Source organism: Hirundo rustica, chromosome 1 (assembly GCF_015227805.2).
Source record: "Hirundo rustica isolate bHirRus1 chromosome 1, bHirRus1.pri.v3, whole genome shotgun sequence".
NCBI lineage: Eukaryota > Metazoa > Chordata > Aves > Passeriformes > Hirundinidae > Hirundo > Hirundo rustica.
Window position 1 is genome coordinate 32,689,235 of NC_053450.1, and position 13,761 is coordinate 32,702,995.

Sequence of the window (13,761 nt, forward strand, 5' to 3'; positions counted from 1 at the left end):
GGATAAAATAAAAAAAAAGCTTTTTTGAGAGAGTGGTTAGATGGGTACTTTGTAATGAAGGCTTTGGTTCAGCATCTTTCTTTTACAGAGCTGGAGAAATCAGAGAAATGAAAGATGCTTTGGCAGTTTTCAGTGGAATGATTGACATTTTCTTTTGTTTAAGCATAGTGGAAATCCTGTACTCCGTTTCAGAGCAGCTATGGAAGGATGGGTTGAGGCAAAGCTGGTGAGTCAAGTGGTATCTTCTGTCAGTCCAAATGACTGAATTGAAAAACACAAACAAGCTTTGGGGTATGGAAGACCTGAGGTAAATCAAATGTACTTGAAGCCTTTTTTACTTCCAGCTATATAATATATGATAATAAAAGGTACCACTTTCCCCTACAAACTTTGTCTCTTATGTCCTTACACCATAACAGCTTCAACAACATTGCCATTACTGAAGTATGAGTACTGCATGGAGAACAAAATATAAGAGTTTAAAGATCATGCATAAGAAAATCGTGGTAAATCAAAGAAAAAATATGGAGTGTGGGAAATATTTGTTTTAATACCAAAGTATTTCTATGAGGTTGAAAACTTTTGGACATATCTGAATAGCCATTTGGCACTATTTATTGCCACAGAAATAAATATGATTTTTAAATTTTAAAATGGAACTTTTTTTCTTATTTATGAAATGTTGGCAATTTTCTATAAAAATATCAAATGCTTTAAGTTCTGGTCATTAAATCTTTGCTGTTCCTCACAGGATCATTAATTAAACTGACAAATTCAATCACTGAAGTTCTGCAAGTAAAAAAAAAAAAGAAAACAAAACCATAATGATTTATAGCACAGATAAACGAAAATACTGTAGTCCTTAATTAACAGATATACTCATGAGCTTTTTAACAGAAAGCAAGATACGTGAGATGCTTTAAGTAGAAGTTGCAATTTTGCAACATAAGTCTGTACAAAACCTCCAGGCAGCACGCTGTGAAGGAAGTACCTGTGTCCCAGGAAATGCTTTTTCCATAAATCCTTGTTAACAGTAGCTTTCCCCCCAACCCCAAACTATTTACAAGTATATGCATTTTGCAAGCTCAAAGCACCTTGTTTCACATCCTTATGAATGCATGCATTGACATTTCATCCTTTCATGTGCAAATTCTAAAATTAATTGTAACCGGGGGAAAAAAAACCTTAAGAGTTCAAAACTTGTCTACAATCATAAGTGAAAGGATCACAAATGTCAGATGTTGCAGACAACTGGCTCCTAATAAAACTCTCTTTATTGTATTCACCTTTCTTGAGTAATTTTTTCCCTGTTTTTTTGTTTGTTACAAAAGCAGTCTTTTTTTTTTTTTTTTTTAAATAAACAGTATTTAAACTAAACAACTCTTCATGCCATGCAAAAATAACAATTTATGCACTTTTGTTGAGGCTTTCCATGTTTTAGTTCATAGGCATTACTAGCTGTGTTTTAAGAAAAGATATTTTTATTGCTTCTGTAACTAGTCACATGCTAGTTTCGCGTGTAGGACAAAAACCAGTTTCTCCTGGACTTGAATGAATTTCTGGACCAAATAAATGGTTTTCCATTTTGTGACCTTCTTGGTTACTGTCTGGCTTTACCTCACCCACAGCATGGTAAATGTCTTGAGTACAGTTGTGGCTCATGCTTTTGGGTGAAGAGCTGACCTGTGGCTCCCCTGTTAAATTGCTGCCATCACTGTGTTTATCCCCACAGCAATTTGTCTTGACATCCTGTTTTTTCTCATGTTTCATACCATGTAACTCCATAAACTCTTCTTCTTCTCCAGTGTCTATTTCAGTGAAGCTCCTCCTCTCTTTTGAAGGGAAAGTGAAAATTTTTTGTTTGGGAAAGAGAGGGGATGATTTTTTAGCAGGTCCCTGACAAAGTGCAGATGCGTCAGCACCTAGTACAGGCCGTTCACCTTGGGGGGAATTTTCTTCTAGGAGAATGGTGCTGATGTGCTGAGGGGTGGCCTGTGTGAAGTCTGCTCCTGCTGTCACTGGCAGTGGCCTTGCGGTGCTTGGTGGAGTTTGTGGAGCACCACCTCTGTTGTCCTTAAAATTAACTTTAAGGGATCTAGATTTTAACGGGTTGCTACCTTTCAGGGAGCTTTTGGGGCTTTCCATGACAGTGTCAAAATGAAAATGACCATGTGAAACAGTTTGGGACCCACTGCCATCACTGGTAACAGCTCTGTTGATTGGATTATAGTCAAAGGTGATATCAGTTGGAGAAAATCCTCTGTCTTTTGCAAATGGTATAAACTGAGAACTTCTTGCTCTTTGGTTTTCTTCCAGGTTAACAGCATCTGTTGGAGATCTCATTTGCAAGTGAGAACCAGGAAACAGAGAGAGGGGAGACCTCTCTGTTTCTGTGAAGTCAGTTGCACAACTGGCAAAACTGTCAATACTGGATGTGCTTCTCATGTCCATTACGATGTCTGCAGGCCCAGTTGGCAACGGATCTCGCTGACCTATTACCTCTTCCATTTCTATTTCTTCTTCATAACTGGGTGGCTTTGCTGACTGGTCTTGGTAACCAGCATTAAGATTAGGCTGAGACTGTGTTTTAGTAATTTCATTATACAGCATCTCCAGTTTTTGGGCACTGAGGTGCTGTGGGCTGGAGGATGCTGCAGCATTGTTTAATTGCTCACGGGAGTCTTGTTGACTAACTTCTTGGTACTTGTTTTCATAAGATTTGTTTGAACTTGTTTCAGACGTTGTCCTTCTAGCCCATTTCCACCGGCTTGGGGACAGGTGGCTGTCATCAGGTGTCTCCTTTGGACTGAGTGGTTCTCCAAGCTTTCCTGAATCTACCGCTACATCTATCATTTCCATACTGCGAGCAAAGGCATCTTTCAGATTCATGGAGACAATACTGCCATTTCTTTTAGCTCGCTCAAGTGCTTCTCTCCTCTTAATTGCCTTCTCCTGTCTTTTCTGCTCCTTATAAAACTCTGAGAAATTGTTCACAATAATTGGTATGGGCAGGGCTATGACCAGCACTCCAGCAATACAGCAAAGTCCTCCAACTATTTTACCTAATAAGGTCTTAGGATAAATGTCACCATATCCTACAGTAGTCATAGTGATTGTTGCCCACCAGAATGATGCAGGAATACTCGTAAATTTTGTAGCATCTTCATCCTTTTCAGCAAAGAATACAAGACTTGAAAATATCATTATTCCCATGGCTAAAAATAATATCAACAACCCCAATTCATTGTAACTCCGCCTGAGCGTAAAGCCTAAAGACTGAAGGCCTGTTGAATGTCTGGCGAGCTTAAGAATCCTCAGAATCCTCATAATTCGAAATATCTGAACCACACGTCTGACGTTTTGGAACTGCAGGACACTTTTATTGGACTCTGTGAGGAAAATGGTGACATAGTATGGCAAGATAGCCAGTAAGTCAATGACATTTAATGGGCCTTTGAAGAACTTCCACTTATTTGGTGAGGACAGGAAACGCAAAAGATACTCCATGGTAAACCAAGCAATACACACAGCTTCGACGTGTGCTAGCTGAGGGTTGTCATTTGGCTGCCCAAATTCATCTATTTCTTGAAGTTCTGGCAGTGTATTAAGAGACAAAGCAATAGTGGACAGGACGATGAACAGAATGGACACAATGGCCAAAATCTGTAAAACAAAATAAAAAAATGTTTCGGTTAGACTGATAAAAGTGTACTTGTCAGGGTTTTAATAAATCCTTGCAAATGTGCATGTATCAAATAAACACAGAATGGTGGAAGCTGTTATCACTGCTGAATTTATTATTTTGTTTTATTTTTTTGAATTTTGCACAAAGATTAGATTCATCTTAGACTCATCTTAGACATGGTCAAAACCTGATTGCTTTACTGCCTGCAGTAAGTCAATTCATTTCAGAAAGCAGGCCACAACTGGTCTTACCATTTTTAAATTACAACAGGAGGTGTTTATTAGTGCAAGTCACCAAGTGAAAATATATAGTTCCTGCTAACGTGCAGAACATGATGAATTTTCTGCATTGATTGTAATTATGCAATTATGTAAAAGTTTACATAGCGTGGACAATTGATTGGGGAACACCATGCGTAAGGTGCTAGTTCAGTACTACATAGTATCACACGTTCCTAGAGAGGCATAAAATTACAAGCTGAAAAGTTAAGAAGAAAAAGTTAAGAAGAATAAATGGAAAGCACTGTTAAGGAGACAAGTCCTCTTGAATTGCATCTCTGGACAAATTTCAGATGCTAGAAGAATTAAAGGTATTGGTCCTGAATTAGGTTGAGAGCAAGATTTTAAAAAGTAAGTAGTATGAAGGTGAACCAAATTTCTCATAATTATTAAAATGTATAGGTAGACAAAGCCTTCCAAGAAATAAAATTTTGCTTTCTGTCTAAGGAGATAGGTTTTACAATATATTTTGTCACTTACTTTCACAGAGTCTTAGAATCACAGAATCATAGAAACATTAATGTTGAAAAAGATCTCCAAGACCCTCAAGTCCAATGTTTGACCAAACACCACCATGCCAACTAAACCACAGCACCAAATGCCACACCACTTGATTCTTTAATGCTAACTCCTTAGGCAGCCTGTTCAAATTCCTGAAAAACCTTTGAGTGAAGAAATTCTTCCTGATGTTCAAGCTGAACCTCCCCTTGCACAGCTTGTGGCCATATCCTTTCATCATGCCACTGGTTGTCTGAGAGAACAGGCTGACCTCCACATGGCTACAGCCTCCTTTCAGGCAGTTGTAGAGAGCAATAAAGTCTCTCCCGAGCCTCCTTTTTTCCAGGCTAAACAACTCCAGGTCCCTCAGCTGCTCATCATAACACTTGTGAGCTGCTCTGTGCTCCAGACCCTCCAGACTAGAGCTGGTGCAGGGTTTCTCTGCTGCAGGTGCAGCCTTTCTCTGGACACTCTCCAGCACCTCAAAGTCTTTCTACTAGTGAGGGACACAGAACTGAACACAGGACCTAAGGTGTGGCCTCACAAGTGCCAGGTACAGGGGAATGATTGCTGCCCTGGTCCTGCGGGCCACACCATTCCTGATACAGACCAGGATGCCATTGGTGGTCCTGGCCACCAGGGCACACTGCTGGCTCATGTTCAGCCTGCTGTTGAGTAGCACTCCCAGGTCCTCTTCCACTGGAAAACTTCCCAGCCACTCATTCCCAAGTTTGGGCTTGTGACCAAAGTGCAGGACCCAGCACTTTGTCTTGTTGAACCTCATACAGCTGGTCTTGGCCCATTGATTCAGCTTGTCCATATCCCTTTGCAGAGCCTTCCTTCCCTCCAGCAGATCAATACTCCTGCCTGACGTTCTGCTGTCTGCAAACTTACTGAGGGTGCACTCAATCCCCTCATCCAGATTACGGATAAAAATGTTCAACAGGACTGGCCTCAATACTGTTCCTTGGGAAGCCCCACTAGTAACCTGATGCCAGATGGATGTAGCACCATTAACCACCACTCCCTGGACCCAGCCATCCAGCCAGTTCTGAACCCAGTGCACCTGTCCAAGCCAATTTTGGGGAGCTGCCAATTTTGGGGAATGCTGTGAGCTGCCAATTTTGGGGAATGCTGTGGGAGACAGTATCAAAGGCTTTGCTGAAGTCCAGGTAGACAGCATCCACAGCCTTTCCCTCATCCACTAGGCAGGTCTCCTGGTCATAAAAGGTTGGTTAGGCAGGACCTGTCTTTCCTAAACCCCTTGTGGCTGAGCTGTCCCCTGGTTGTCCTGTTTGTGATGTGTGATTGCACTTAAGCTAATCTGTCCCATAATCTTCCCCAGCATTGAAGTCAGGCTGAGAGGCCTGTAGTTCCCTGGACCATTCTTCTGATCCTTCTTGTGGATCTGTGTCACATTGGCCAACCTCCAACTGTGTGTTCTTGAGCTCTACACAGCTGAAACACTCCCTAACATATGGACCCACTCCACACCTCTCTTTTCTCACCTGTTCCTTCTGAAGAGCCTATAACGATCCATAGCCACACTCAAGTCATGTGAATCACCATGTTTCTGTGATGGCAACTACATCATAGCTCTCCTGCTGCACTATGGCTTCTAGCTCCTCCTGTTTGTTACCCAAACTGTGTTCAACCATGTACATGCACTTCAGGTGGGCTATTGATTTCACCCCCAACACTGGCATGCTCCCCACAGGCTCATCTCTGGTGGGTTTGGTCCTATTCCCTTCTCCCTTCAAACCTAGTTTAAAGCCCTCTCAATCAGCCCTGCTACAATCCTTTCCCCCTTTTGGGCAGGTGAACCGCATCTGTCTCCAGCAGGCCTCGTTCTGTATAAATTGCCCTATGATGGAAAAAAGACATTTTGATAAAGTTCAGGCATCTCTGTACCTCACAGCCTTCCACTTTGCCTGGAATAGCTGGTCATTGTCTTTCACAATATTATGAGAAAAAAATTAATATCAGCAAACCTCATGGCTTTACCAGATAGTTTAGTTATTTATGCTCTAAGGAATATGAGCAGCTTTTAGACAGTGAGCAAATTGTTAAAATGATACAAAAATTATTATAGCACTTGGAAAAAATATATTGTTTTGTTTGGAAGTCCTAGTTAAATCCAGGTTTTAGATTAAATATACTAAAATACATTGTTTTCTGTTTTAAAGCTCAGTTTAAACACATTCATAAAAGCATTTACTTTCATTTCTCAGAAATGGTACTGTTAAATCCATTTGGTGATGTTTGAATGGACACATTAGGTCTGACAAAATTGCTGGAACACCCAAGAAGAGTGAAATGTAGCTAAGAACAATGCAAGTGTGAAAAGCCTGTGCAGAGAGAATGGTCACAGTGGTGATAGAGGCTCTAGAGATAGAAAGGCCACCTCACAGTAGCTTTGAGAAAAATAGCAGTAAACTAGTTTCATCTATGGGTTACCAAGTGGATATTCAGCTCTCTAAGCACAAACAGAAATTGCTCATGGTGTGGTGTGTATTTGACATCGTGTGGTGCTTATGCACTATCTTTCACCTTTTTCAGCTATTAATAGTACAGAACAGGTATACAGGTATCACCTTTCATATTCTAAAGTATTGAAACATTTATTTGAATTTTTCTACCAGTGTTGCATTTTAAAAAATTATTATTATTACTTTTACTTTTTTTTTAACCATATTTATTGGAGAAATAAGATCCATTCATTTCTCCTGCCAAGTGAGTGATGGACCATCTGTCCTCATCCTTTATACAGCCTATTCAGAGAACATCCTTAGGTAAATCTATCCTGTTTAGGCAGGGTATACATTCCTTTAAAACTTCTGCTATCAACATCAGCAAAAGAAGCCAGCCTTAGTAAAGAATGAAGGCAATAACAGTGCATATGTAGGCAGGGCTGATTAATGAAATTTCTAGCTAGGACTGAGGCAGACAAAAGACAACACTATAAGAGAGCAATAATTACCTTTCAAACTGTGAAAGTCATCTGTATCAGATTTCACTGTAATAAAGTTGAAAACTTAAATAAGGTGTACTAGGTATCCACTGCATCTAAATGACTGTGAAATAGCTAATGCAGGCTTGAGTTCTCTAAAATGCTCAATAACATAATTATACTTTCAGAATTTACAGAACAAATGAACAAGGCACAGGTCTGAATAGTTGAGCTTGCAGTTTCTGTCAAGCTGATGGAGCCTCGTTGGGGCCAGAATCAGAATGTAAATAACAGGACTGGAAAAGCTGTATAATACCAGGACCCAATTACTTGACATGCCTTGTTCTTAAAAGAAAAGAAAACTGTAAGAATGTATCTGCCCAACTGTCATCAAACTGATTTTAATTAGGAAACACTGGAATTTCAGTCTGTCATAAGGGAATTATTTTATGCCTAAATGTTTACTAGCATACAAAAGATCCTAGAAAAGAGGTGAGTCAGTAAATAGCACCCCCTCTTGTACCATGTGACATTGGTAAAACTCCATGCATTTTATAGGCCTTGAACACAAAACTTTTCACAGTTGCCACCCAGGGTGTTTTATCGAAGACAAGCATCTATCTGTTTGTTCCAGCCATTTCTTCATATGCTTTTAACACACAAGCCTGAACTCTCCCAGCTCCTTTAATAAAATATGCGATATAGGAAGCCTGGAATGTTAAGTGTTTTATAGATATCATCTATAAGCATGAGTCTGTTTTTTGTGAAAAAATTTTACAGAGAAGTAGTTTGGTTTCTTCTAATGTAAGAATCTCAAGCTTTTATTTGTTTGAGACTTTGTTGTGTAATTAAAGCAGTGCATCATTCCGCACACAGTATGTTTTAATTATTGAAATTGATTAGATTTCACAACTCATTAGGCAAAAAATGCCAGGGAAAAACTTGGAAGAAGAAGAGCAACTATGAGAAAAAGAAGAAGAAAAAAAGAATTCCCTAATCTGAGTCTACATAAAGAACAAAATATCTTTGTAGATATTACTATGCTGGAAAATTCTCATAGAATAGATGTAGATTGTATTAAGAGAAGCACAGAGTTTATAAGAAAGACCTGTAGCAAACTGCTAGGCTGGTTATGATGATACAGAAAAGTAAAGAAACCACCACTGACTGAATCTTTCCCAGCAGATTTTCCTGTTTATTATGTAATATTTCTATATCATATTCCAGACTGAAATGCCTGGAAAATTTGCATACTCCACGTAATTAATCTATGACCACAGTTCTTGATACAATATTTTTAACCTGCATTTCAGAATATACACTGTTAAATGACAGATTCTGGCAGATTTTGTCATTTAGCTATGGTACTACAACAGCACATAAAAATCCAGATCCTATTAATCTTTAAAAATATTTCCTTTTAAATGGCAATTTTTGTTCTAAAAGAATCGACAGATTTAAATTTCTGTCCTATGGGCTGGATATAAGGCATTTGAATCTGTTGATGCAATGAATAGTAAAACATTCCTTGAGTTAATGATGCAGTCTTAACAGCCTCCATCAGATGCTGTCGTGTCTAATTTTTGGGGTGCAAGGACTGGTTGCAATCTCCTGAAAATGTAGTTGTTTCCCAGTATTAAATTGCCACTAAAAAGTGGCTTTTTTTTTCCTGTCCACTATCTTATTGCTTATCACTGCCAGAAGTGTGAGGAATTCTGCATAAAATGAGCATACAACTACGGCAAAAAATAATGGTGTATTGGAATAGCCTTCAAAGTGTTCCTTGCTATTCTGCAACAACTGATATGATATGTGAAATGATACATGAAAAGGCTTCTGCTATAACTGACAAACCAGTGTAATTTTTACGTACAGCAATAAAAGGTATGCATACTTTAGTTTATTTTCACACTAAAATATAGCTGATGGGAATTTCAGTTGAGCCCTACTGATCAGCCAGTGCAGTATGTTTGAATAATATAGGTTTCAGTCTGGAATTGGGTAAGAATGTATTAGGAATAGTTTTTCCTTAGTCTCTCTCTCTCTCTTTCTTTTTTTTTTTTTTTTTTTTTTTTTTTTTTTTTTTTTTTTTTTTTTTTTTTTTTTTTTTTTTTTTTCCCAAGGTGGATTCTGGGGTAGGATCTAGACCATTTAAATAATAGACAGCAGTATAGTCTCATACTTTTCAAATTTCTAGCCTCCACAGACACTGAAAATTATCAGGCTGTCGCATATTCTTCTCTTTCTGCATTTAAATGCATGATATTGTCTTTACATAAACTTCCCTGGCAGTATCTTTAATTCTGCCTTCAGAAAAATCTCAGAAGTTGCTGCTATTCAGCTTTCGAAAGGCTTCTGGAGAACTGTACCAACTTTCTTGGAAACTTGGCTATATATTTTCAGAAAGAATTTGCTCTTTGGCATAGCGGCAATCTAGATTTAAGCAGATATCTGGAACTGGTCTAGGTTCTTCAGATCAGCCTGAGAGCTACCAAGTGCTGTAGCCTGCAGGTCATGATGGGTCTTGCATGGAAGTGTCCTTAGCTTGTAGCACAGAGCTACCAGCTCTGGCAGGACAATCCACAGACTCACAGCCACACAGGCAGGAGCAGAAGGTCAGATAATGGATGTTTTCATTTTTCTGAGGGAGTAAGCCCATGAAAGTGGAAGACATATTGATGAGAAGTTTATAGAAGTTAGTTTACTTCAGCAGCACCCTTTACTGTTAGGTATCTTCAGATTGTGATACAGTTTGCAACCGAATGGCCAAATGTCTTGCTCTGTAAGAATGCTGTCTTGAACATCTGTCTAAATCTGTGTGCATTCTGTTCTTGACACCTGGGTCTATCCAAATGAGATGCACACTGGAGAAGCAAAGACAACACTACAAATTGAGTCACCATGCAACTATAACTATTACCACATGAGGAATTTTAAGATTAGTCAGGACATCAGTCTGTAGACATTTAGATGAAGGGGCCATTAAAATACTCTTCTGTGATGCAAAGGACAAGAAGAAGGTCATGATAAAACATCTTGCTCCCTGGTCACTCCATTTTCTCCCTCCATTGTGTCCCTGGGACTTCCCAGTTACAAGCATCACCTCTTGCTTCTATACACACAATTCTATATCATGCTGCTTTGCAGAGGGGACTGTACTCAGCTGACACCCATAATTCTGCATTCCCAACATGTATGAGTGTGTCACAGATCACATCATGAACAGTCTGACAGACTTAAATTTACTTTGAATCTATGGTTTCAACAGTCCATACTGAAAAAGTTCAACAAAAGGCAAGACATTTTGCTACAGTCCTTTACTGGCCAATGCTCTGTTTTCGCATAAGGTCCCTGGCCATGGAACATGAAAAAGGAGACAAATAGAAACAAATCTGACTTGGATCTACTCCAAACTAGAACATAATGGAGCTACGGCAAGTCCTAAACATTCCAAATCTAACCAATCTCAATAGTCCTGCAACACTAAGAATTATTTAAGAACAGAAGTATGTATTTGCAATTGCTCCTTAAGTGATGGGAAAATTCATTTCCAGTTACTGAAAGTTTAATTTTTGGAAAATAAGAGAGGGGAATAATTTAACAGAACAACATAAATTTAGCGCAGTCTATCTCTGTTGCTCTTTCAGGAACACATTGGATAATAACTCTGGCAGCCTGTGTGATCCCTGAAGAGCTTCTCTCTGCTGCTCTGGATCTCCTTCCTTGATGACATTATTTAGAATTCTGACCTTTCATTTTCCCATTTTTTCCTAGATTAGTATTATTTTTTAATATTTTTAAGGACTTGGTTTGACTGTTCTTCGTTGCTCTTTCAGGGATATTCATTAATCCTCACATTTACCACATATATGAAGGTTAAGCTCTCAGTGTTGTATTTATCTGGTGTCTAAGTGAAGCACAGTCTTTTCTTTTGGTCTCTTTGCACTGGGATGACTTAAGAAGCTTGGTTTAGAAATACTAATCTAGAAAGTTTTCACTGAAAATTTCATTACTAGCTTCATAAACATAGTATTTTTAGATATGAGAATTATCTACTAGTTCTTCAGTAGATTAAAAAGCTCTGTCTCCAGAGCCTGACAGACACTTAACAGGCAAAAGTCATATCCCTGACTCTGTCAGGGTTTTTCCAGGATTTTTGTTTGCTTGCTTGCTTGGTGTTTTGTACTACTACATTTGCATTTTCCTTTTTTAATATTCCTGGTAAAGAACTGTTATTCCTATTCCCATATCTTTGCCTGAAAGCCCCTAATTGCAAAATTATAATTATTTGGAGGGAAGGGGGTTTAAATTCTCCATTCCAAGGGAGGCTCTAGCTTTCCTTGGCAGATAACTGTCTTTCAAAACCAAGACACTATGAAGATAGTGAACTCAAGTGCTTCTAGATGTTTATCCATGGTTCTATGAAGTTCAGTGGTGACCTAACCTAAGGAGAGGCATTTGTCCAGGGATGTGCTGTCCTATCAAGCTCACCCAGACTGGGAGCCAGCATGTAGGATCACCTTTGTTTCTGTAATGTGTTTCTTCAAGTCTCTGTCTGAGGAGGTTTAAAGCAGGTAAGAGTTTACTGCCTGCCAATGGCAGTATGCGTGACAGACCAGTGATGATAACATCAGCAGGATCATAATCATGTAATTCCAGCGGAAGGCATGATAACAGGTAGTTATACCTCACATTTTACCACTAGGTAACTCAAACTTCTCCAAGCGCAGCTGTAGTCAAGAAAGATATTTTAAAACTGGCTAAGGTAGGTCTACCTGACCGGAGAAACAGCTTCTGTCTTGGCAAAACCTTTGCTTCAGAAGTTCAGTCATAAAATCATTCTCTGTAGCTGATATACTTCCTGCTTGTGAGCACTGTATAAATTCCATTCTTTTCACAAAGCCTTTCCACCACTTTGCGCTGACTTTCCCATTCCATAGATGAATGTTTGCCTTAGAACACCTAGTATCTCAGAGGGAATAAATCTTCCTACGAAAGGATATTGTTTTCTTTGAGATTAGCACGCATCCTTCTGGTTTGAAGAAACAGTAATAAAATGCAGCTCTCCTGCCTTCTGTGGAAGGTAGATTACTGTTTATTGTATTTATGCTATTAGGAAAACAGTAATAGAATACATCCCTCCTGCATTCTGGGGTGAGCTAACTTCATTTACTTAATGACCTGATTATTGCTTTAGGGAAGGGTGGCCTTGGGGTTTGTACCACCAAGATTTTCAGCATAAGAATTTATTTTTTGTTTGAGAATTTGATTATGGCTGAGTACTGAGGTGGTTTTGCATGAGGCAACTCAGTGGGTATTATGGCAAATGAGAACCCTGGGAATGGGCTGAGTCTCTGTGAATCTGAACACAGCAACCACTCAAGTCTCTTAGAACACTAGGGGCACATTAGGTACATAGTAGAAAACGAAGTACAACTCCGCAAACATTTGCAGGATGTATTTCCTAATATTGCAACCAAAAAGTGATGTTGGAGGCCAGAGCAATTGCAGTATGCACAAGTAATAGGCAATGGATTGCAAAATGGGACTATCAGGTTGATCTTTACCACAGCCCTGACTAAATTTGCTGTGATTCATTATAGGCAAAAGCTGAGGGTAATAATGAAGGCATCTGTTGGACTGGCAAAGATGGGAGACCTTAAGTAGTCACAGATGAAGACAGTCTTGATAGTTTGGGAAGAGACATATGTATTCACTTTAGCATCAGTGGAGACAACCTTGAATACTGAATCAGCACAAAGCTAATTAGAATTATTATTTTTAACATATTAAGATCCACATCAAGTCAGCTATAATATTTTTTTCGCTGTTGTTCAATAGCAAAAAGCTATTTCAGCTGGAGACATGAAATCAATTATTTAATCATTATCATAAAATACAAAATATAATATTGCTATCATAAATAGCAAACTGTCCCTCAGGAATTAATGTAGAAGAAATGGAAGATCCAGAGTAAATGTAGGTGATTTGCTTTGATTTTTTTCACTATGAAACTGGACAAGCCCATGAGTGTGACTGTTATATATTGACAGAGTTAGTACCTGCTTGAAATTATGGTGTGGCTAGTTTAATCAATTAAATAATTTAATGTAAGGTAGTTCACAGTGAAAATAAAAAGTTTATCTAGCTAATGTTTCCTTGCTCAATAACAATGTGAGGGATTTAACTGCCTTACAGATGATCACAGAAATTAACTTAGTCATCTTAAAGGCTTTATTTGTAAATAGCTTTTTGGCCTCCTAAGTATCATTTCTAAATGGAACAATTTGCTCACGTGTGCAAGAAAACTCACCTACATTTATCAAAAATGAATAACATGTCTTTATTAA

At 38.7% G+C, this 13,761-nt stretch overlaps 1 protein-coding gene across 1 annotated transcript in view; it reads right to left on the reverse strand.

Moving 5' to 3' along the window:
- Positions 1-1,500: 1,500 nt before the first annotated feature.
- KCNB2 (potassium voltage-gated channel subfamily B member 2) overlaps positions 1,501-13,761 on the reverse strand; it is a 186,131-nt gene continuing 173,870 nt past the window's right edge. The window contains exon 3 of the mRNA XM_040067913.1: positions 1,501-3,663. Coding sequence (XP_039923847.1) covers positions 1,501-3,663 — 2,163 coding nt within the window. The remainder of the gene's footprint in view (positions 3,664-13,761) is intronic.